The sequence below is a fragment of the Simochromis diagramma genome, unplaced genomic scaffold, assembly GCF_900408965.1.
Source record: "Simochromis diagramma unplaced genomic scaffold, fSimDia1.1 OVJJ01000293.1, whole genome shotgun sequence".
Classification (NCBI taxonomy): domain Eukaryota; kingdom Metazoa; phylum Chordata; class Actinopteri; order Cichliformes; family Cichlidae; genus Simochromis; species Simochromis diagramma.
In genome coordinates, this window is record NW_024386801.1 from 24,556,062 (window position 1) to 24,581,262 (window position 25,201).

At 41.7% G+C, this 25,201-nt stretch overlaps 1 protein-coding gene across 1 annotated transcript in view; it reads right to left on the minus strand.

Moving 5' to 3' along the window:
* aass (aminoadipate-semialdehyde synthase) overlaps nt 1-23,830 on the minus strand; it is an 82,375-nt gene extending 58,545 nt beyond the window's left edge. The window contains exons 1-4 of the mRNA XM_040026721.1: nt 23,683-23,830; nt 13,553-13,789; nt 11,323-11,499; nt 2,455-2,539 (exon numbers count right to left, since the gene is read on the minus strand). Coding sequence (XP_039882655.1) covers nt 2,455-2,539; nt 11,323-11,499; nt 13,553-13,771 — 481 coding nt within the window. The 5' untranslated portion in view covers nt 13,772-13,789; nt 23,683-23,830. The remainder of the gene's footprint in view (nt 1-2,454; nt 2,540-11,322; nt 11,500-13,552; nt 13,790-23,682) is intronic.
* Between the last annotated feature and the right edge of the window lie 1,371 nt (nt 23,831-25,201).

The following is a 25,201-nucleotide window of genomic DNA, read 5'->3' on the forward strand; positions in this document are numbered from 1 at the left end:
TAAATCGTTGTCATTTGGAAATGAGATCGCACATAAGTATGAATCGAGATTGCGATTTTCTAACGATTAATCGTGCAGCCCTACTCCAACATGCACAAACATTTGACCACACAGCATACAATTCAACTGCACAAATGTAATATCTTCGCTAAATTCTTATCAATTCCCATTCCTACTCCCTGGTATAACTCTCAAACTTAAAAAATAGAACCCGTAAGTTGGGGAGGAAATGCCATCTCAATTTAGAAGATCTTTATTTGGCCTGTAAAAATAGTTGCCCCTCCATAAACCTAGGGTGTCTTGTTATTCATCACTGACTGAAGTGATGAATAAAAACAACCATAGGTTTCTCTTAGGCACTGTAGCTAGGCTAACTAAAAGTCAGCATTTTGTTAAGCCAAGCATTTGTTTAACCATAACTATTAATGACTGAATTCATTTTTTCACAAATAAAGATTTTAACAGTGTTAGGAAGGTTATTTTTAAAATGTATTCCACAACAGATTACATGCCCCAAAATGTATTTTGTAACGTATTCTGTTACGTTACTCAGTGAGAGTAACGTATTCTGAATACTTTAGATTACTTAATATATTATCATGCTTTTTACAACTACATGAATGTACTATTGCTGTGTGATTTATTACTATTACTGATGGCTACTCGTCATACCAATACCAACTAGATTTTTAAATCTTAATATAAAATGAGTAACAGTAGGGTGGACATTACGTAAGGCTGCACTTTTTGCAGCGTTCTCGTATAGAAAACTATTCCTTGCGTATATAAAACTGGTCCACGGCTCCGAACCGTAGTAAAGGGACCTCTGGCTAATACGTCGGGTTCGTGTCGGGCTTGTAACCGAAAACTAACTTTACTTTGTTGTCTGGGTCAACTTTGCTTGCGAGAGACAGAGAGAGGCGTTGAAAGGCTGCTCCAACGGGACTTATTGTATCGGAGGAAAACACGAACACAGTGTACAGTCGAGTCTTAATAGCTTACTTACAACTGGGCTACACTGCCCATGAGGCTACTTTCTTTAGGGCTATGCCTGTAACACTCTGCTTATTGCCTTCATATTAAATTATGTTTTGAATAATAATTTTAAAAAACATTTCTTCATGTCATTATGCAGGCCGCAAGTAGTGGTGACATGGGCCGTGAGATTGAGAAACAGGCATTAGAGCCTCTTAATGCGTGTTTTGTTTGGGTTTCCACCGGCGTGGAATTACCAAAAATAGAAAGAGCATAGCTTAACATATGAAACAGGAAAAGACGGTATTGATTTGAAGCTCCTACGTCATGTTATAATGGTGTAGATGTTAATTAAGATTAATAATAATTCAGTGTCCAGAGTTTTACTGACCCGTGTACATTCTTATTGGCTTGTGAAAAGCTTTTATTTGTATATTTTTAAATATTAATGCAATCTAATTAACACAGTATTTTATATTACAGCCTGCTTACTGCAGGTATCTACAAGTACGGCTGCCGTCAGAATTCATTAAGCTGTACAATTTAAACATGATATCAGGTATCAATCATGGTCTCAGTACTATCAAGTTAACAGTTCATCTGCATGTTTCAATAATAAAACTTCTTGAGGCTTACTGCAGCGGTGGATGGAGCAGCTACAAAGTTTGTTCTTATTCACGTTAGAATTTGTTGATCAGGTCCTTTGATGAAGGATTCCCACTAGCATTTTTCTCAGTGAATGATTTAATGGTGCTGTTTATGCTATAAACATGTTTTCTTTCACGCAACCTGAGCTCACCATCTTGGTACCGGATGAATGAGGTAAGCTGTATAAAGCGCTTTGAGTGCTCGTGAGAACAGAAAAGCACTCTACAGGAACCAGTCCATTTACTGTTTGTCATAAAGAACACCCTTAAACCCTTTAAGCCTTTTGTTTTCTGACTTCGCTGGGCCAGGAGGAGCTCTTCTTGATCCAACTAATTGTGGGTATTTATGTATGGGGTCAATAGTGTAGTGTCTAGCACATTTTCCAAACATGCAAAAGATCTTTGGTTTAAGACCAGGAGGAGGCATAAATTCCTAGAAGGGTTGCATCAGGAAGGGGATCCGGCATAAAAATGTGCTGAATCAAGCACACGGATCCATGTCTAAAAATAAGGGAGCACACGAAAGAAGAGTATGGCTGGACAGAGGGATTTCTTATGAGTCCTACTTTCATTATTTTTTTATGTCAGTAATGACATAAAATTCTGTAACAGTTTATACTGAATAACAGATTTTGATCTTGCAAGTCCGAGTTAACAGTGTCAACAGTGGTCAGACTGATCAAATGATAAAGGCCATGTTTTTACGAATGATTCACTTCTGTCCATGATCTGACCTGATCTTCACTGATCCCAAAGTTTGCTACAGTGCAACTCTTTCTACACAGTCAGGGAAATAATTAACAAGATTAGGAATCCCAGCAGCCTTTCTTACCTGCGACACCAGCCCACTGGCCAAATGCTACAATCCGGTAACCATTAGCATCAACCATCTTCTCATAATCAATGAGCCGGACCTCCTGCACAGACAAAAGAAACTTTGTTAGTGTTTTTGAAGAGTGTGAATTTTAATGGAAAATGAAATCCAGCCTTCGGCAGTGCATGCTGTATTTCTTTATTTACTGTACATCAAAATCATTAGTTGAGTAGCAACTAGGGATGGGTATCGAAAACCGGTTCTTGTTGAGAACCGGTTCCCACCGTTTCAATTCCTTAGAATTGTTTGCCATTTTTGCAAACGATTCCCTTATCGATTCCAGTCGCCCCGAATGACGTCACCACATTGCGGAGCGTCATTTACCTGGCAGGAAACAAGGCGGCTCAAACGCTCAAAAGTTTGGTTATACTTTATGAGAACGGATGACAACAGGGCAACTTGCAATACTTGCAAAGTAGATATTTCATTGAAGGGAGGAAACACTACGAATATGCTAAAGCATTTGCTCACAAAACACACGATGACCTTAAATGAATGTCGTGTTTTTAATTCTGCTCCGGACTCGTGAATCTCAACCCAGCAGCAGCGGTAACGTTTGCACGTCCTCTCCCGTTAATGCGGCAGGTAAATAATCAACTAACAGTGCATATTATGTTAGCTCAATCTGCCTTATTACAAAACCTGCCATTACTGTGCATTTAGGTGACCACGATGAGAGAGACAGACAGAGTCTGGCTGGCTCAGATGCTGGCAGTTCTCGCTGCAGTCTACCGTTAGCGTCTCCTTTCAGGCCAGGATAGACGAATGTCACCGAGCAGTGACTAAGTTTGTGGTCAAAGGCTTGCACCCATTTGCCACAGCAGATGCCCCGATTTTCGGTAAGTGAATGTGTTTAATTGTAGGCAGGGACATTACTGAATATTCTTGTGTAATTGCTACAGAATAATTTATGTTATACTTTGTTATTGCTACAGAAGAATGTTTATTTTATTATTTTACATTTACAATTTTTTTTCCTGGGGACCCTGTGACACCCCATTGAAAAGCCATAGGCTGTGGATCTCTTAAGATCTCACTGCTGGGTTTGTAAGGCCATGTTACTCCTAAATTTCTAGCTTGTTCAAAGAGAAGATATAAAACAAAGTTCTAAGCTAATCGACCTTAGTGTTGTCCTTTTTTAAAAAGAATCGATAAGAGAATCGATAAAGAATCGAATCGTTAAACAGAATCGAAAATGGAATCAGAATCGTAATTTTTTTTTATCAATACCCATCCCTAGTAGCAACAGCTAGAAATCTGAATCCGTTTTCATTATTTGTTGAGAAGTTTGGACACATAGTCATTTATGGGTTTTCTTTATTTATGTCTTTATTATTTATTTTTCATTTTAGTGTATTTTGTTTTTAGATTTTTCAAAGTGAACACCAATCATTTTAAACCCCCCAACACCTGTGGGAAAAACTCCTATGCTCCGATCCCCATCAAAAGTAATTTCTCTCTCAGATATATGGTAGACTCCTTTCATCTGTTTATTCCTCACCATCCAATGTTAAATCTGCATGGGAGAGAGAGCTGGGAATTAGCCTGAACAAGTGTTGGAATGTAAACCTCGATTCACACCCACCTCTCTTTATACAATTTCAGGATTCACCTATCTAAAGCTGTCTATCAATTTTTTATACTTAAAATCAATAGCTTCAATAAATGTCAAGTTTTACATTACCTTTCTCATATATCGATTAGTCAATTGGAGTTCTTACCATTTATCTTATTATTATTTTCTTTATTAATAAATTCACCTTATTATTGGCAACACAACACCTACTCTTCTTCTGGAAAACAGTGCCCTGTACCACACTCAGTGGCTCCGTGAAGCAATGTCTTTATTTAATCCAATTTTATAATCCTTGATCAGTCTCCTGATAGTGATCCCAATTTCTTGTCCTCCCACCTTTCCAAATCTAATAAGTCATAACCAATGGATCTTTTATTGTCATTGTTTGGACTTGTGACTAAGATTGTTTCACCCTGTCAAACCGCGTTAAATCTAAATTTAACTTAATAAAATTAAATGAAACAAATAGTAACTCAATCTGATTTAGGTCCGTACATTGATTAGGACACTCCAAAACTTTGATTTTGTATTCTTTGATCCATTCAGAGGTAGACTTGCTGGTGTGTTTTGGATCATTGACCTGCTGCATAACCCAAGTGTCCTTGAGTTTCAGGGCACAAACTGACAGCCAAACATTCTCCTTCAGGAAACAATTTCCTTTTTCAGTAAAGAGTCGAATTCATGGTTCCATCAATTATTCCTTTTGTATAGTTTCACTGGTTCTTCTATACTTATACTAAATAATTTTCATTACTTTATATACCACTTCATTTAAATATGACAACTTAACCTATAATAATACAGAGTAACAGATTTTATTTATATTCTATATTAACGACTCAAATCATGCAAATCCATGTCCCCCTTTAAGCAGTGATTACATTGTGCAACATGGACGGTTGTAGACATCATAAGGGTGAAGTCAACCATTTGGCTACATGTGCAATTTTTGCATTCTAATGGTAAATCTCTACAGAAGTGTCTGCCCATAAAAAAAAAACAGGAAGATGAGCAGAAATCAGCACAGACTGTCATGCTCACTGTCTGATGACAATGATGTTTGGACCCAAGGAGAACCCAGGAGATATAAAGAATAATCAAGGTTTTATTTCAGTCTTACCCCCACATACTGTGAGATGCGACTCTCTACTGAGAGAGGACCGCTGCTGTCAGGCTACAGCAAGTTCATGAAAAATTTAACAGACGTAAAGCTTGTGAACTATGACAGCTTTGGTTTTAACTTGATCTTAATCCAGTTTTGGTGTTAATGTGTCAAAAAATGAAAACAATCATTGCTGGAAGCAGTTAACAAGCTTGTTTTCATTAACATTTAAACTGTCTGTGTCACGGTTCTGGGGCGACTCAACCCAGCATTTTGAGTTTATTATGTTTTGGTTTATTTTTTGAATGATGGATTGTTCTTTATGTTTCTCTGGTGCTTTGTTGATTATTATTATAATCTATGTTTCAGTTATTCTTGTTAAGAGATTAGTTCTTATGTTTGGTTTTTCTCTGAATTATGATTTGCTTGGGTTTTGAGTAGTGATTCATATTTCCTGTTTTATTGTGAAAGTCTTTGTCTTATGTTAGTGTGCGCAGCTTTGTTCCCCCTGTCTCATCAGCCCTGATCTCTCCCAGCTGTGTCTCCCTCCTGTTGTCCATTCCCTCATTATTACCCTGTGTTTTCCCGTGCTCGGTGTCGCGTCGTACCCTCAGATCCTGTCTGTGTGGTCCAGTTAGTGTTTTCATGTTTGGTTTCTTTTTTGTTGGTGCCAGCAATAAAGCTGTGGTTTTCAGTTATATCTCCATCTCAGAGTCCTGCACACAGAGCCCTGACAGTCTGAGCAGGTGATTGAAAGGACTGAAATTAAAGGTGTTGGCTTTTTATCCCAAAAATTGATCACATCACGTGTGTGTGTGTGTGTGTGTGTGTGTGTGTGTGTGTGTGTGTGTGTGTGTGTGTGTGTGTGTGTGTGTGAGAGAGTGTGTGAGTGAGAGAGAGAGGAGAACCTGCAGGTCTCTACTGCTGTTGGGATTGAATCACAACAAAAATAAAACACATGCTGGAAAATGGAAAATGTGTGTCAGGCGAGTCTTGGTTTCAGGTTTCAACACTCATGCCTGTCATTGACCTTGTGAAGAGTGATCATAGGATTGCTTCACTTTGCCTGCAGTGCATGAACTGAAACTTGAGAAGAGTTCAGCTACTCAAGCAGCAACATCTCAATTAATCGATTTAGGTTATTAAAATATTCACAGAGAGCAACATAACTGCTTGTGGAATTTTGCTCCCAAAACGAAACAGCCAATCACTGCGATGAATAATCAGTCTGTTGTACATGAATAAAGTTTGTAACCAGCAGCTAGTTTGGTGATCAGAGCACAGTTAGCTTGCACTACATTTTTTGTTGTTGCTTATAATAGTCCTTTTAACAAAGACAACCCCAAATGACAGGTGCAACCACTGTCAAGTGTTGAAGCAACACGTACATCTAAATCCTGCCTTAAACCCTCACGCTGTTGAGTTCTTGAACCTAGGATCTTCTTGCTGTAAGGAAAAAGTGCTGACCACCACACTGCCCACCTTTGTCTTTGACTAAGCATATTACTTAAAAGAAGAAAAACTCATACTGTTTAAAAAAAGTTATTTTCAAGGCTAGCAAAAGAAGAGAAAAGACACCAAATAATGCTTGGGAGGAACTTCTTGTATCTCAGATAAATACAGACTTTCCCTGCATCATTTACAGTTGTATACTGGAAACAGGGCTGGGCAATATGAGGAAAACATAATATCACAATGTTTTTGGCTATATCACAATCTATATCACAATATGTTTAAATAGCCTCCAAAAACAAATGTTATTTTCAACCATATAGTGCCTAAAATTGCACTGGTATACTCATTCAAATCGACCACTCAATATTTTTTTCTACTTTGAATTAAAAAAATCATGTTTTAACCATCAGTTGCACACAGAGGCTTTTTTTTACAGATGACAATACTGTCACATTAAGTCTCTCTGTGGTCAACACTAGACCTTTAACAAACAAAAGATCATAGCAACAAAAATTTACAACAAGCAAGAATTCACGAGACAAAACAAAACAGTTAAATTAAAAAGGTTCTCTTTTGTGCTTCTAACCTATAAGGTTATAATAAAAAATGTGATCACTTCAAATTACAGAAACATAATCCTAGACAGTGACTAAAAACGAGTGACCAAGAACAGTCGCGGGTGTCACAGCTGGTTCATTTAACGTTTTCTTTGGTGTGTGGGGAGACGCTGACATGCAGAGTTTAAAACAGGCTTCATTTTGCAGTGGATGACTTTTCAACTGGTAGAATACATTTGTGGTACTGCTACCTTTTGCGGCAATATTTTTAGAGGATGTTTTGCAAATTACCACATTTTGTTCGACACTGTCATGAAATCTAAACGACAGCGAGTCTCATTATCTCGCTCATCTAAAACTCCTGCTGTCGCCATGTTTTTCCCCACCTGGTAGTATATAAACACTAGGGGTGCAACGATACTCGTATCGATATTGAACCGTTCGATACAGTGCTTTCGGTTCGGTACGCATATGTATCGAACAATACAAATTTTTTAATTTATTTTATCAACTTTCCTTCTGACGATGCTGTCTTTGTTGAGCGCTCAGTGGATCTGCGCTCGACAGTGCAGCCTAGGCGGAGTAGTCGAACGTAGATTCACTGAGCGCAGGGCAAGCTAGCGAGACAGAAGTTAAGCTCTCCTTGCAACATGGCAAATTGAACCTCCCCCACCCTCATTCAGATCTGGCGTTTGGAACTATTTTGGTTTTCATGTGACGTATGACCCTGAAGGTAAGGTCATGGACTAAAGTAAAACAGTATGTTGGATGTGCCACGCAATGCTCAATTACATGGGTGGGAACTAGTGTGTTAGCGCAGTTAGCTTGTTAACTTTTCAGACCAAACATTGTTACATTATGTCAGACGATTTTGTTTTATTTCATTATATATTTTTTGTTTATCTGAACAATCGTGTTGGCCGTCCAGCCCCACGCACGGGGCGATCCGCGGTAGATCGTTAACAGAGATTTGCCGTGTTGTGGCGTTAACGTCGTTTCAACGAGATTAACCCTGACAGCACTAGTGGGAACACAACAAATATGACTGCACATTTACTCCGACATCAACCTAGTGCAAAGACAAGTGGAAGCAGACAAAAACAACAAGCATGCATGCTACAAACTTTACCCAAGTCATTTAGACAGCCGTTAGCACATGATTCTCCTTATGGGGACCTGATATGTTTAATATGGTGCTGAGAATATAGCCCAGAAGAAGCGTATAGTATAGCTTTTATTTTGGAAAGAGCCATTTCTCTGTAATAAACTCTCTTTTCCAAAGATGAGAGATTCCTCAATCAGATACAGGGCTCGCAAAATCGCCTGCCCGACATCCCGGGGCTAGCGATTTTTCCAATCGGGCTACCAAAATCTATCTCTGCCCTGCCCGTCGGGCTATCGTAGGAAGGAAAAATCTATGTCAATGCTTTTGCATTCTTTCGGAAATGTAGCTGGGTAATTATGTCATTGGCATCGGTGAGCCACTGTCAATATGTGACATATTGAAATCGCGTTTGAATTTGCGCTTGTTTTTTGCTTTCACTTTGCAATCGCGCGAACTGTGTATAGAGCGCGACAGCACTGATTGGTGAGTGATGATAATTTGCGCACCAAGTCCTCTGACATCGTCTTATCAATCGTTAGCTTACTATGCAAACATGTAGGGGTGGGGGGAAAAAATCGACACTGTGTAGTATCGTGATATTTTGTTTTCTAACAATGTATCGATACAGGGACAGGAGAAATCGATATTTTGTTACAAAAAAAGTTTTTGTGCTCTGACTTCAGAGCATGTTGATCCTTTTTCTGAGCAAGAATCCTGACATTCCTTCACTATCCAAATGTGTTTAACTTTTTTTTTGGCAGCAATAAACATGACAGTTTACTTATTTTAATTTAAGACATGTTTTATTTTAATTAAGTTTAAAACTTTTTTATTTAATGTAAAATTATATTTTGTTTTAATTTACTTTCAAATTCTTCAGTTGCTGAATGGGCTGCATAGTTTTCATAAATTGCATAGTTCAGAATAGCTATAATTGTACCAGATGGTTGCATTCAGTTAAGTTGGACTAGACTGTAATACAAACCGTCCAGTTTGTCAACAATAAAACTGACTGAAATGAGAGAAAGACTGAGTGCGAGACTTTGTTATTAGATAAAATGAATATTGATAAAGTTTACCTTTATGCACATAATCTGAATATTGCAAAATATTTTAAAAAATTGCAATAATATCGTATCGTGCGTTAAGTATTGTGATAATATCGTATCATGGGATGTATGGTGATTCCCACCTCTACAAACATGACAAGTGAACTCTCCCGCAGCAAGCTTAAACATGTGAGAGGTTGATCGCGCAGAGAATCGCTGAGCGTTATGTGAGTGCGTGTGTAAAAGTAGCAGGATATATATTTTAGTTCTGCTGAGCCAAATAAGACAGGTCAGGGTGAAGAAGTGACAGCCAAAGAAAAGCTTACCACAAAACGGAAAAGTTATGACAAAGCAGACTATAAGGCAAAAAGAAAGTGCAGCTTTATGGTTTCATGGACAAAAGAATTTCTGTGGCTGCAATATGACGAGCTAAATAACCAGGGCTGCACATAAGTGGTCCGCAGGTGCGCATTCGCTGTCAAAATAAAAAACGTGCACAAGGTAAGAAGTTGCAATGCATGTTTGCGTACATAAGATTTTCAGGAGGAGGACAGACATTTGTTTAGAACTCACTCCGCGGCTGCTGAGTGAGCCCTCATCTGGGACTCTCCTCAGCTCTTACTGGGACAGTGGCGCGGCTGCCCCTCTGTTGGTCTTCCTTGGTCTCATGTGTTCTGGGGGCCTCTGGATGTCTGGAGTTTTGATCTCCTCCATACCTGCTTCATGCCCTGGAGGACGGGGCTGTGGCTCCCCACACTCCCTAGCAGATCGTTACATGGAGAAACCTTTGGAATGCAAGCATGCTGATCCACACAGGTATGCACACAGGTGTACACACGGGTATTCACAGACGCGGACTACAGCTTTCTTGGCTGCTGCCTCAAAGCACATTATGCGCTGTCTATCTTGCGTGCTGCACAATATCGTTTATTATTTAGTATCTACTGATATCTACTGCTAGCTAGTTTATTGTGATGGTGCCGTTTTTTTTTAAATTTATTATGTTGCTCTTTGTTGTTTGCTTTCTCTTCTGTTTTTTTTCTCCATACAGGTGACTCAGGAGTTTTGTTCTTTTTTTTTTTTTTTTTTTTTTTTCTTTCTTCCCCCCCTTCTCACCGTCTCTTCTCCCATTTGGTTTTCTTTCTCTCCCTCTCTTTCTTTCATTCTTTCTCCCTGTCCTATCCTCCAGTCATGTCTGTCCCGTTTGTAGCAACTGAAAATAAAATAAATTCATAATTATAATAAAGGTCAATCAAATGGACCAATATGGCAAGGCCATGACGATCCACTTGGTAAAATAAATCCGCTTGGCATCTTTCTTGGCCTTAAGACAACAATTCTGATGGCTATAGATCCAAACGGGACACAAAAAAAAAAAAAAAAAGAACTCTTAAAGATGTCGAAGAAGCTCCTTTAAGCAATTACTGTGATGTTCCTCCACCTCCAAAGAAATGTCAGAAGGAGTCCGAACCACAAAAGAAGCGCGTATTCTCGGAAAAGTAGTTGCAGGAGGTGAGCTGGCTTCAAACACATGATGAACGCACAGAGATGTGGTGCAGAATGTGCCGTGAAAATTTAATAAATGACAAATTAAAAAGGCATGAACATTTTTTTTGTATCGAAAAAATATCGAACCATGACACCAAAGTATCGAACCAAACCGAACCGTGAATTTTGTGTATCGTTGCACCCCTAATAAACACGCATGCTCAGTGCAGTGTGTCAGGTAGAAAACTTTCCGGTTAGGAGGGGGGATTAATGATGTAATTCGCTGAGAAAAAAAACTCAGCGAATTAAATGCAGACAGCTTAATATTGCCATGGCAATTTATACTTGATGGTTACGATAAAGCCATTTTAACCATCATATTTGGAAAAACTCGTGATACCATCAAGTATATTCGATATATCGCCCACCCCTAACTGGAAACATAAATAAACTGACTGAAAAGCAGGACCACTGCAGGGTATTTTAGGGCTTACCTTTTTCAGTACGTCATCCAAGAGCCCCATGTTGGCTTCCTGAGCCTTAATGGTGTGTGAGAAAAAAGCATACGTCTTCTTGGGAATGATCTTCTCCTCCGGCGGCCTCTTCACTCCAATTATCAGTGATGCATCTGAAATGTTCTCCTGAATGATAGCCCCTGCCTTCATATAGTACTGAAAGAAAGTACGGTCTAAATGTTATGGCTTACAAAATGTTTTTAATGTGTCTTCAAGTTTGTCTGTATTTTTAGTCCCATAAGCTATACATTTTATAGGTACAATATGTTTTTAGAGGAAGCAAAGATGCCTAAAAGTCACCAAATGTAAAATTGCTAAATACTATCCAAAAAAATTGATTCTGTTAATCTGGACGTAGCATTTTCAGTGGAAGAAACATTTCATCACTCCCCCGAGTGACTTCTTCAGTCTTAGCTGACTGCAGGTTTCCCCAACCTTATAAACAGTACATTTGCACAATGACTGAAACTAGAACCACTGACAAACAATGAGCTGTGAGGTCAGCTTGATCATTACTATGCAAATTGTCATGACCATTGATCAACAACCATTGATCAACACCCACTGATCAATGACCATGAGTATTCCCAGTTGGGGAATGGCTGTAAGATGGCGAAAAATGTACCCTTGGGCCCCTCCTCGATTCAGAGATGGTCTTTCCCTTTTCACGTAAATGGCCTCTTTGACTCCCCGCTCAAACCAGCGTTCCTCCCAGTCCAGGATGTGTACATCCTCATCATTGAAAGAGTGTCCACTGGCCTGTAGGTGTAAACAGACTGCGACCTGATGAGTTAGCTCTTCACTGTTGTGCCATCCGCTTTGCTAGAGGTTGTTTGGTTTCCCCGATGTATAAATCCTGGCAATCCTCCTGGCACTTAACAACGTACACTGTATTACTCTGTCTGTGTCAGGGGACCCGATACTTGGGATGGACGAATTTTTGCCGCAGCGTGTTTTGGGGTTTGAAAGTCACAGAAACGTGGTGTTTAGAGAAAACATGTCATAGCTGTTCCGATACTCCTGACACATAAAAGATCACTACGGGTTTTCACTTGTGCAGCGGTTGTCCTTCTCTCCTGGATCGGGTGGAGCTTTCTTTTGGCGCCTTCCCAGCTTTGACAAATGTCCAGCTGGGATAACCACATTTACTCAGGGCCTTCTTGATGTGATGTTCTTCTGCTTCCCTGGCCGCTGTGTCTGTGGGGATGGTGTTCGCTCTGTGTTGTAGCTTCCTGATGACGCCCAGTTTGTGCTCCAGTGGATGATGAGAGTCAAACCTTAAATACTTAAAAGCTTTTTGGTTTACGGTACACATCAACTTTTAAATGTCCCTCATTACTGATGGAAATCTCACAGTCTAAGAAGGCTAACCTGCCACTTTTCATATCCTCCCTGGTGAATTTGATGTGCTGGTCCACCGAGTTAATGTGATCCGTGAATTGTGGTACGTCCTGAGATTTGATTTTCACCCAGGTGTGATCCACATACCTGAACCAATGACTTGGTGGTGTTTCAGGGTAGGATAACAGAGCACTCTGTTCCATTTCTTCCATGTACAAGTTGGCCACAATAGTTAAAACTGGGGAGCCCATGGCACACCCATGTTTCTGCCTGTAGTAGTGATCCTTGAATGTGAAATATGTGGAATGAAGACATAGTTCCAAGAGCAAACGTACTTGGTCAGTGAACATCAAATGAAACCATCTGCCTGCATAATGACAGCTCTCATCTTCTCAACAAAATCAGAAGTGTTCTGCATGGTGTTCAGAGCTGCTTACCAACAGCTTGAGGATCAAAGCCAGAAACTTTGAGATGTTATAGGTGACCGAGTTGATTATACAGACAATGGGTCTTAAAGGTAAACCCTCTTTATATTATTGATATTATTATTGATATTAATGATCAAGAACCTCACCTCAAAGGTCATTGATCGTCAGTGGTGCTAATTTCAGTCATTATGCAAAGGTACTGTTTACAACGTTGGGGAAACCTGCATTCAGCTGAGACTCAAGGAGTCACTTGGATGAGTGACAAAACGTTTCTCCCACTGAAGATGTTATGTTCAGATGAACAGAATCAACTTTTTGGGATTTCCTTACTTGAATGATCGAGCATGCGTCAAGATATTAAATACTACCTTCATAGATCTGAAAATCAAAACAACACCACCTGAAGAAGTGAAAATTAAACAAAGTATTCCTTCTCTCACCTTCTCGTGAATAGCTCTGCGGTTGGATGGCTGTACCAGGACTTTTACGCCAGCATTTGTGAGCTCTTTGACATGTCGTGGTGCCAGTGGCGCCCTCCTCTCCCAGGGATTGACATCCTCGCGACGTATAGCCATGACGGCCCTGTGGTGCTCATAGCGCCGCTGGGCCATGAGGCTGGTGCACATTCCCTTACCTTGATGATGGAGGATTCGGAACATGACTTCACCTCCTCCTGCCTGAATTAAAAGAAGAGAAACAGAAATAGAAAGGGCAACCTGTGACGAGGCTAGGGAGAGTGTGGCTGAAAGGTCAAAAATTTGCTGCTGGGAGAGAAGTGACATGAGCTCACAAGGAAGCTGTTCTTCCAGACCAGGAATCAATCAAATCAAATCAAATCAAATCACTTTTATTGTCACATCACATGTGCAGGTACATTGTTACAGCACATGTGAGTGAAATTCTTGTGTGCGAGCTTCACAAGCAACAGAGTTGTGCAAAATACAATAATGTAAACAAGCAAAATACAAGAATGGCTACATCTGAAACTAATAAATATATGTACAATATATAATAGTATATGCATTTCTGGATGTGTATACTAAATATTTTTCTACGTGTGTGTGTGTGTGTGTGTGTGTACACATATTTTACAAATTAAATAGAGTAAACAATAAATAAAATATATAAAAATATACAGAGTTGAGACATGTGCAAAACAAGTGGCATTACTGTACAGTATGGAGTGCATAATGTTAAAGTTCCAGTAGTGAAGCTGAGGTGTCTATGACGTGTTCAGCAGTCTGATGGCCTGGTGGAAGAAGCTGTCTCTCAGTCTGCTGGTTCGGGACTGGATACTGCAGAACCTCCTTCCTGATGGAAGTAGTCTGAACAGTTTATGGCTGGGGTGACTGGAGTCCTTGATGATCCTCCCCGCTTTCCTCAGGCACCGCTTCCTGTAGATGTCTTGGAGGGAGGGAAGCTCACCTCCAATTATCCGTTCAGAGCACCACACTACTCACTGGAGAGCTTTGCAGTTGTTGGCGGTGCTGTTGCCGTACCAGGTGGTGATGCATCCAGTGAGGATGCTCTCAATGGCACAGTGATAGAAGGTCCTGAGGATGCGGGGGCTCATGCCGAATCTTTTCAGTCTCCTGAGAAAGAAGAGGCGCTGCTGCGCCTTCTTCACTGTTTTGTTTGTGTGTACTGACCATGTAAGATCCTCAGTCAGATGTACACCAAGGAACCGGAAGCTGCTCACTCTCTCCACAGCAGCGCCGTTGATGGTGATGGGGGTGTGTACTTCTCTACACCTCCAGAAGTCCACTATCAACTCCTTTGTCTTTGCGACGTTGAGGGTGAGATGGTTGTCTTGACACTAGTGGGTCAGGGCGCTGACCTCCTCCCTGTAAGCTGTCTCATCACCATTGGTGATAAGACCCACCACTGTAGTGTCGTCCGCAAACTTCACAATGATGTTGGAGTTGTTAGTGGCTGTGCAGTCGTAGGTGTAGAGTGAGTATAGGAGAGGGCTCAGTACACACCCCTGTGGAGCACCAGTGTTCAGTGTGATGGGGGATGAGGTGATGCTGCCCAGTCTGACCACTTGGCGTCTGTCAGACAGGAAGCTAAGGATCCAGCTGCAGAGGGAGCTACTCAGTCCTAGATCCTGCAGTTTCCTGTCCAGCTTCGAGGGAACGATGGTATTGAATGCTGAGCTGTAATCTACAAACAGCATTCTCACATACGTGTCTCTCTTCTCCAGGTGTGACAGGGCAGTGTGTAGTGTCAGGGCTATGGCATCATCAGTGGACCTGTTGTGGCGGTATGCGAACTGTAGAGGGTCCAGTGAGTCGGGTAGTGCAGAGCAGATGAAGTCCCTGACCAGCTTCTCGAAGCATTTGCTTACGATGGGGGTCAGGGCTACAGGTCGCCAGTCGTTCAATGAGGAGATGGTGGAGGATTTGGGTACAGGGACGATGGTGGCCATTTTGAAGCAGGCTGGGACTACAGACAGAGAGAGGGAAAGGTTGAAGATGTGCGTGAACACTCCAGCCAGCTGAGCCGCGCATGACTTGAGGACGCGGCCGGGAATCCCGTCCGGACCAGTAGCTTTGCGTGCGTTCACCTTCCTGAAGCACTTCCGCACATCCTCCTCAGACACAGTGTGCGCCCTGACGTCATCCGCGGTGCGCACACTGTCCGGTCTCATGGTGTTCGCTGTGTCGAATCTAGCGTAGAATACGTTTAGATCCTCACACAGAGAGGCCGTGGTCTGCGGTGTGCTGGTTTTCCCTCTAAAGTCTGTGATCGTGTTTAGTCCCTGCCACATACTCCGAGGGTTGTCAAACTGTTGCTCCACCCTGTCCCTGTACTCACATTTGGCTGCTTTTGATCGTCTTCCGGAGTTGGTAATGTGCGTGTTTGTAGTCCGATGTGTTCGCGGAGGCAAAGGCGGTGCTCCGTGCCGCCAGTGCCGCGTGAACATCTCCGTTAATCCAGGGTTTTTGATTTGGGAAGGATTTAACTGTTCTGGATGGGACGACATCTTCCACGCATTTCCTGATAAATCCGCAGACTGAGTCTGTGTACTCGTCAATGTCCCTAGCAGCCACGTGAAACATTTCCCAGTCCGCGTGATCAAAACAGTCCCGCAGCGCAGACTCCGATTGGTCCGTCCAACAGTGCACCGCCCTCCGGGTTGGAGCTTCCTGTTTCAGCTTCTGCCTGTAGGCGGGCAGGAGCAGGATGGAGCGGTGATCTGATTGGCCGAATGGGGCGCGGGGGAGGGCTTTGTACGCATCCCGGAAAGAGGTGTAGCAGTGGTCGAGTGTCAAAATGGATGTGTTGGTGGAGTTTGGGTGAGACTTTCTTCAGGTTTCCCTTATTAAAGTCCCCGGTCGTGATAAACGCTGCCTCTGGGTGTGCGGTTTCCTCGCTGCTGATCGCGCTGTACAGTTCCCTGAGTGCTCGGTCAGTGTCGGCTTGTGGGGGAATGTAAACAGCCGTAATAATCACTGCTGTAAATTCCCTCGGTAGCCAGAATGGCCGGCACTTAATCATCAGGTACTCCAGGTCCGGTGAGCAGAAGGATTTGACTGGGTGCACGTTCGCATAATCACACCAGCTGTTGTTGATCATGAAACACACACTACCGCCTCTGCTTTTCCCAGTAAGATCCTGTGACCTGTCCGCGCGATGCACGGAGAACCCCGGTAGTTGTATTGCGGAGTCCGGTACCTTGTCTGATAGCCAGGTTTCTGTGAGGCAGATCACGCAGCAGTCCCGCATCTCTCGCTGGAATGAGATCCGTGCCCGAAGCTCGCACAGCTTGTTCTCCAGAGACTGCACATTAGCCAGTAATAAACTGGGTAACGGTGGTCTGTTAGTGCGCCGTCTCAGTCGAACCAGAATGCCAGATCTTCTCCCTCTGCATCGGCGTTTGCGGCCACCAGGGCCAGAGAACAAAGGCGTCTCAGGTGAGATGAATGGGGGGTCTGCAAACGGAGCGTCCGTGTTGCAAAACTTAAACTCCGGAAAGTTATAAGAAAGACCGTCTTTTATGTCCAGTAAGGTTTGTCGGTCGTACACAAGGAGACATGTGCTACTCGCGAAAAAATGAAGGAAAAGTAAAATTAAACACAGAAAAAAGCTGTTGCTTGGGGGAGCTCGCGACGAGGCTGCCATACTCGGCGCCATCTTGAGCAGAACAGAATCATATTAACATGTTATAACATTTAAATTATTCTTAACAACTACAATATTTTATTATTATTGATAATACTCACTTCAGTTTTATTTATATAGCACCAAATAAAGCCGCAACACTGCCTTCAAGTCAGGGGACAGGGCTGCGTATAGGGCGGCCAGGGCAGACCTGAGTAGAGGCATCAGGAAAGCTAAGGCTGCCTATAGGAGGAGGATTGAAGATCACTTTGCTGACAACGACCCCAGAAAAATGTGGCAGGGGATCAATCACATTACCAACTACAGAAGCAATAACCAGGCGACGTCTAGGACTGATGCCTCGCTGGCTGAGGATCTAAACCGTTTCTTCGCCCGCTTTGAGATGACCAGGCCCTCAGCTGTCACACCACTTCCACCCGCCCCCAGCACTGGCACACTAGGGAGCATCAAGTGAGGTGTGTTCTAAGGTCAGTGAATCCCAGGAAGGCGGCAGGTCCTGATGGAATACATGGAAAGGTTCTCAGAGCATGTGCTGACGAACTGACCGGAGTCTTCACTAAAATCTTCAACCTTTCCTTGTCATCAAACACCGTCCCGCCCTGCCTCAAAACCTCCACCATCATCCCCATCGCCAAGAAGACAGCTGTGGCCAGCCCAAATGACTACAGGCCTGTTGCAGTTACGCCTGTAGTGATGAAGCGCTTTGAGAGACTAGTCTGTCAGCACATCAGGGCCGGTCTGCCTCCCACTCTGGACCCCCACCAATTTGCCTACAGGACAAATCGATCCACCGAGGACGCTATCACCATAGCGCTCCACACTGCGCTGAGTCACCTGGAGCACCGAGGAAGCTATGTGAGAATGCTCTTTCTGGACTTTAGCTCAGCATTCAATCATATCATCCCGGAGATCCTGGTCCAGAAACTGTCTCACCTGGGACTCTCCACCCCCATCTGCCTCTGGATCAAGGACTTCCTGACAAATAGACCACAGTCTGTCAGACTCGGCCCCCACCTGTCCAGCATCATCACACTCAGCACCGGGTCTCCACAAGGATGTGTTTTGAGTCCCCTCCTGTTTACGCGCTACACATCTGACTGCTCCCCTACCCATCTCTCAAACACCATCATAAAGTTCGCGGATGACACCACAGTGGTTGGACTCATCTCAAGGGGGGATGAGTCAGACTACAGAGATGAGGTCAACAGACTGACTGAGTGGTGTTCAGTTAACAACCTCCAACTGAACACCACGAAACCTAAAGAACTTATCTTGGACTTCAGGAAGGGCAGAGCAGACCCGGCCCCACTTTACATTCACGGGAGCTGTGTGGAGAGGGTACACTCCATGAGGTTTCTGGGTGTGCAGATCTCTGATGACTTCTCCTGGACTGCAAATACCATGGCGGTGGTAAAAAAGGCCCAGCAACGTCTCCACTTTCTGAGAGTGCTCAGGAGGAACAACCTGGAGGAGAGGCTGCTGGTGACATTTTACAGAGCCACCATAGAGAGCATCCTAACGTACGGCATAACAACATGGTATGCAGGGTGCTCAGCTGCGGACAGGAAAGTACTGCAGAGGGTCATCAACACAGCCCAGAAGATCACTGGCTGCTCTCTGCCCAGCCTGGAGGTCATTGCAAACTCCCGGTACCTCAGCAGAGCTGGCAATATCATCAAGGACCACTCTCACCCCAGCAATCAACTGTTTGAACTATTACCATCAGGCCGACGGTACAGGTCACATAAAACCAGGACAAACAGATTCAGGGATAGCTTCTTTCCCAGAGCTATCACCGTAGTAAATAAGCACAAAAACAATTGAACCTGCTTAGCTATACCATACGTCACTGCCATTATATTATGCTGCTATTCATACTGTCATTATATTAATGCTGCTATCCTGTATATATCTTACTTACTATTGTTTGAATACTTGCGATTGTTTTATTGTACTTTTTATATTTTACATTTATATTTATTATTGAATCTTGCACCAAGGGAGTGGCACTCCAATTTCGTTGTACTCTGTACAATGACAATAAAGGCTATTCTATTCTATTCTATTCTATTCTAAATGCCTCAAAGTGATTATTGTTACCTTATCATTATTATGATAAGGTAAAGACCCTACAATAATACAGACAAAAACCCCAGCAATCAAATAATTCTCTGAGCAAGTACTCTTGTTCTATGGCCTCACCAAACTCCTTCCACACCCGAGCTTTTGTTTCAGCTGCCAGGCATTCCCATCAAACACTTTCTATATGTATGGGTGCATCCTCCCTTACAATCTGATCTACCTGACCTGACCTGCAATCTGGGGTGTTCTGGTGCCACATGTACTTATGGACCCTTGTGTTTGAACTAGGGATGTGTGTGACTAGTCTTTCATATGACTAATCGTCACTATTGTCACTAGTTGGAACTGGGGATGGCACGATGCCACCTTTTTATTTTAGATACCGATATTTTAAATTTGGATATCTGAAAAACAAATGAAGTGCAATATCAGCATGAAATGGTGTTTATATTCAACAAACAATTGTAGAATGGACCCTTGTAGGCTTAAAGGCATCATTTAACATCAGTTGTTTTTCTTGTTTTTCTGTTTTGATTATAATTTAAATTCATTCATGCATTCAATATTGGAGAATGTGATTAATGGTTTCAAATGCCTTTGTTTAGACAGTTTTTTACCATTACATACTCAACAAATTTAACTTGATATCTGAGTGTTTTTCAACTTTACGCTAGTTGGTTAGTCTAATTTATTTTCCTTGTTTAGTACACTAAGAAATCAGTCACCAGGAACATCCCTATTTTGAATGTAGTGTTCAACATGGATTTGCACATAAGTCCAATAACAAAACTCCACTTAGCTTAAGCTTACATAAAGCTCAGGCAGGCCGTTCCGCCCGATTACACCCAGCTGGCTCTTAAGGTTGTTGCCTACGTCAGTGTTGAAGTCTCCCAGTAGGACAAGGGTGTCAGCAGGTGGAGCACCCTCAAACGCCCCACCAAGTGACTCCAAGAACGCTGGGTATTTTAAACTGTTCTTTGGCACATAAAATCAAATGACAGTCAGTGTTCTGTTTGGGTAAGTGGAGCAACCCTCTCATGCACAATGAGAACCTCAGTGTACTGGTAGCAAATTGATGGGATACAAGAATACCCACCCATGGATATTCTGGGGTTGCCTCTCACCGAGGGCAGACTGAAACAGAGCCCATTACAATGGTTCCCAAGCCCAAGCCACGGGTCGAGGTGAGCCCGACTATATCTAGCCAGTATCTCTCAATCTCATGCACTAGTACAGGGCCCTGTCTTAATATGCGTACTTGTGCATATTTGCGTTCTCGCGTACTCGTGATACGTCATCAGTCGGAGACCAAGTACTGTTCCAATTCAAAGTACGCATCAAGCCGAGAACGCAAAAAAGTCCCGGATGTGTTCTCGCTCCGCCCGTTTTATCGAGCATGCATCGGTGGTGACTTGTGTGGACTTGGTACAGCTAAATATCCCAGAATGCATTTCGTCCAAAACTCAAACGCGGCAATGGCGGAGAGGGGCTGAAAACTTTTAAATATTAGTCTTTCTGGGTCACAAAATAAACTTTTAAGTTATTTTCAAGCGAGAATGTAGCTGTGTAAACTTCAAATATCTGCTCGATTTATCAAGATATCATATATTTCCAAACGTGCTGCGACGTTTTCGGAGACGTCTGTGACCCGCCAGCTCCATAGAAGACAGCGAGGTCGAGGATCATTAGAGCCGGCGAGAACAGCGGACTCCCGGAACATCGTTTTCAACCCCCCCGCAGTCTTTTCGCTACTCAGGTTAAACAAACCCCAAACCCCAGCAGCTGTCTATTGAACTAAAATAAAAATAAAGGTGTTCTAACATCTCACCTGCTTGTTTTTATTAAGACATACATGTACACTATTTTTATTAATAGAGATTTCGCTACTGAGGTTAAACATGATATATAAGTAACTTAGATCACTTCTAAATGTTAATGTTTGGTTTATTTCAGTGTTTTATTTGTTCCTGAGTAAATCGGTTTGTCTGTGATTAAAGTTAAGCTTCATAACATATTACTCACAGTTAAATTAAGAGGGGACAGCAGTAAAAACTCCGGACCTGTGACATCATCAAGTACACTGGTGTTCCAGTTGTACAAATCACGAGTCCGTGCTCGCGTTCTCGGCAAGTCCGTACTCCCGTGCGGTCTAGGCAAGTCCGGTCTCGCCGAGAACGCGAGTACGTACTTCCGTACTTAGAATTGAGAAAGGGCCCAGATTCCTTCCCCCACCAGCGAGATAATGTTCCGATACCCAGCCTCGATAGCCAGGGACCGGACCCCCAGTTTCCAACGATGATGGCAGCTACTTAGTTTTAATATTTCTCTTTCTGAGTCACAAAATAAACTTTTAAGATATTTTCAGGCAAGAAGGTAGCTGTGTAAACTTCAAATATCTGCTCGATTTATCAAGACATCACATATTTACAAAAGTGCTCTGACGTTTTCTGATTAAACAGAAATGTGAGATGGTCGAGAATTTGTCCTGTTATATTTGAGGGAGCAAGGAGCAGACGGCTGAGTTTATTAAACTCCACCGAGACAATCTACAAATTTCATTAAAAGTTTAATAAACTATTATCTTGTCTTTATTTTTAGTTAGCACATACCTTAAACACTTCAAGTTGTAAGATAATAATAGTTAAATAAGAGCAGACGCATGCTGGTGCAATAGGCTGTATGTTTTACATCCAATGGATGCATGATCTGATTGGTTGACTAATCACAAAAATAATCGGTGACTAGTCGACTATCAAAATAATCATTTGTGGCAGCCCTACATCCATGTACATACTGGAAATGACAGCTTCAACACGGCATTTAACCTTTCATTAGTCAACTGGCTTGATTCAAAATGCAAAAGAACCCACCCATTATTTTAGACACACTCTAGATCTTGTTCTGACATTTGGCATAGAAACTGATCATTTAACACTATTTGCTGAAAACCCTCTTTTGTCAATCCATTTCCTACTAACATTTACATTTACAATAATGGATTACACCACAATGGAATAGATTACATCACAGCAGATGTCTTTCTGAATGCGCTGTAACCAAGTTTAAGGATATAATTAATCCACTGATATCTTCTTCAATGCCTTCAATGCGGAAAAAATTGTAGAGCAGCTACCTGAAGCTACTCCCACAGAGGTTGATTATCTTGTTATTATTTTTACTTCTTCACTGCATTCCACTCTAGATATTGTAGCTCCTCTAAAAAAAAAAAACCCTCACATCAGAAGTACTTGACTCCCTGGTGTAACTCACAAACACGCACCTTAAACCAGAGTACTCCTAAGCATGAGAGGAAATGGCGTCTCACCAGTAGGGCTGCAGCTAAAAATGATTTTGGTAGTTGACTAGTCTGCCAGTTTTTTTTTGTGATTAGTCAGTTAGTCAATGATTATTTAAATAACTCTTATCTCTGTGTCCTCTGGGAAAATATCCTGTTCTAGTTTCCAGTACCTCACCTGCTTAAGTCTGCCCACCTTAATATCACCCTGTTGTCTTGTCCCACGACAAATTAAAATAATGACCTAGAAAATCTATTTGAAAAAAATGTATTTTTAACAATATTCAATAAGACTGTCAGAATAAAAATGAAATAAATAAAAATATTAAGTAATACAAATTAAAATACTAGTAGTATTTAAACATAAAAAATAATGTGTACATGGGAAACTTTAAAAAAAAATTCCCGTGTACAACCTTATCTTTTTTTTTTTTTACCACTCAGTGGAACATACCACATTTAATATTGTTACCAGACTGCGTTTTGTTATCTCTTGTAACTCTCCGTTGAATCTTGGGCTTCAGTGCCTTCAGTGAGGACTCTACATTAAGGCAAAAGGTTGGTGAACAATTAAAATGATTATACCTCACAACACTTTAAAACTATTAAAATGCATGTTTTGTCCTGTACTATTATTCTGCTTTATTCTGTATTATGTTTGATGTAACTGCCATTTCCCATGGGCCATGCCCAAGTCAGAGTAAGGCTAAACAACACCTCAGTGCATTTGCCAGACACTTTAGAAATGCTCCGGAAAACGTAAGAATAACAAAATTGGATGCTTCTGTTAAGTGAGCCTTAATTACAACGGCATATGAAGTACATTACACTACTTTGTGATCGATAAGCTTGTTGAACGCCACACTATTAACAGTCATTGTCAAAAATCTTACAACACAGACACAGCAGTAAAATCAGTAAACATATAAGTGGACCTCAGCGTTGATTTTAGCTAGCAGTGTGGCTTTAATCGACAGTCTGTTACCACATGAGTCAGTTGTGTTCAACACGCTTAACATTTCAAGCGCTCGATAATGGGTTAGACGTGCTGCAGCTACCCGAACCCACCTTACTGACTGCTTTCTCTACACCACAACGGGTCCAGGCGATGAAATTTGGCGACTATTCACCGAAAACAGTGGAGGTGAGAAGACGTTCAACTTTACGCAGACACTACTTCGCACGCGCACAGGCTGAACCAAGCTACTTCCGGTCACTATTTCAAAATAAAAGTAAAAAGTAAAACCTCACGTAAGATGACAACATTCTACCGTACGTACCTAATGTGATACGCAATATAATCTAACGTAATGAAACCAGCAGAGGTAGAGGTCCTACAGGGTATGACCGTTAGTGTTACGAATGCGTACGTGCGTAAGATATGTAAGCTAACATGGGTAAAAATTACAAATATTATTTTTGTGCAGATTTTGAGGACTCACAAATGCGTGCATCCACAAATACGAAGCAATTTAATCACATGTAAACCTATTTTATGAATGCGTTCATTAAAACCTGGATAAATAGTGATTATTTACACACAACTTATTAAGTTCACCTTAAAAGTTCTCTTTTAAAAACTCTTCTTTGCATGCAAACTTCTAAAACTACACGTAACATCCATCTCGCTCTCTTAAAAAAAACCTTAAATGAGTGTGCACCAATCGCCTGATACGCACAAGTCACGTCTCACGCCCACGTGGGGTTTTGAAGCACTGCCAGCTTCGCACAAATCCACAAATATAAGCCGCGTTCAATTCCCAGTGTAAAACTGGGACATCTGGCCTTTCACTGTTCTTCTGCATTTTTTTAAATGAAGCGTTCCTTTTTTAAAAAAAAAATAAACAGAACAGCTTGTCGCCCATCTACCAGAAAACATAGTTTTAACAATTAAGCATTACACAGTAGCCTATGAAGGTTTATATATGTTTTAAGTAATTTGCTACTACATCCTGAAGTATTCAGGATTAGTCATTAAGCTAATTGTGGCTCTAGCTCGGGAGGTTGAGCAGATCAACTACTAATCAGGATTCAATGCCTGCTCCAGTTTACCTGTCTCTAGTATCTAGATACTAACCCCAAGTTATCTCTGATACGCCCATCCAACTATGTGTTTGAATATTAGATAGAAAGCACTTATGTAGAAAAAAGTTCTGCGTATAAATGGGTGAATGAGGCAGTTTGTTCGAATTGCTTTTAGTGCTCGGAGTAGAAAAGTGGAGTAGAAAAGTGCTATATAAGAACCAGTCAATTTATTATCAGAGAATGCCTGATTTTTCACAACAGGCCTCTGTGTAGCATTTATAATTGCTAATACTATTAATTTTCTAGTAGAGGGGTTATGGGCTGTTTGGTTTGTTTAGAACTGTCAGTTGTTTTGTTTCTTTTTTAAAAAAATGAGGAGTACAGAGAAGATTTTAACACAGGGACATGGACGCAGGTTACATTTGTGGATCTGTGCAAAGCTGGCAGTGTGAAATTTACCTCAAAACCCCATGTGGGCATGAGATGTGATCTGTACTCGTGAGGCATCAGGCACTTGCTGCACACGCATTTAAGGTTTTAGTGAGCAAGAGGTATGTTACCA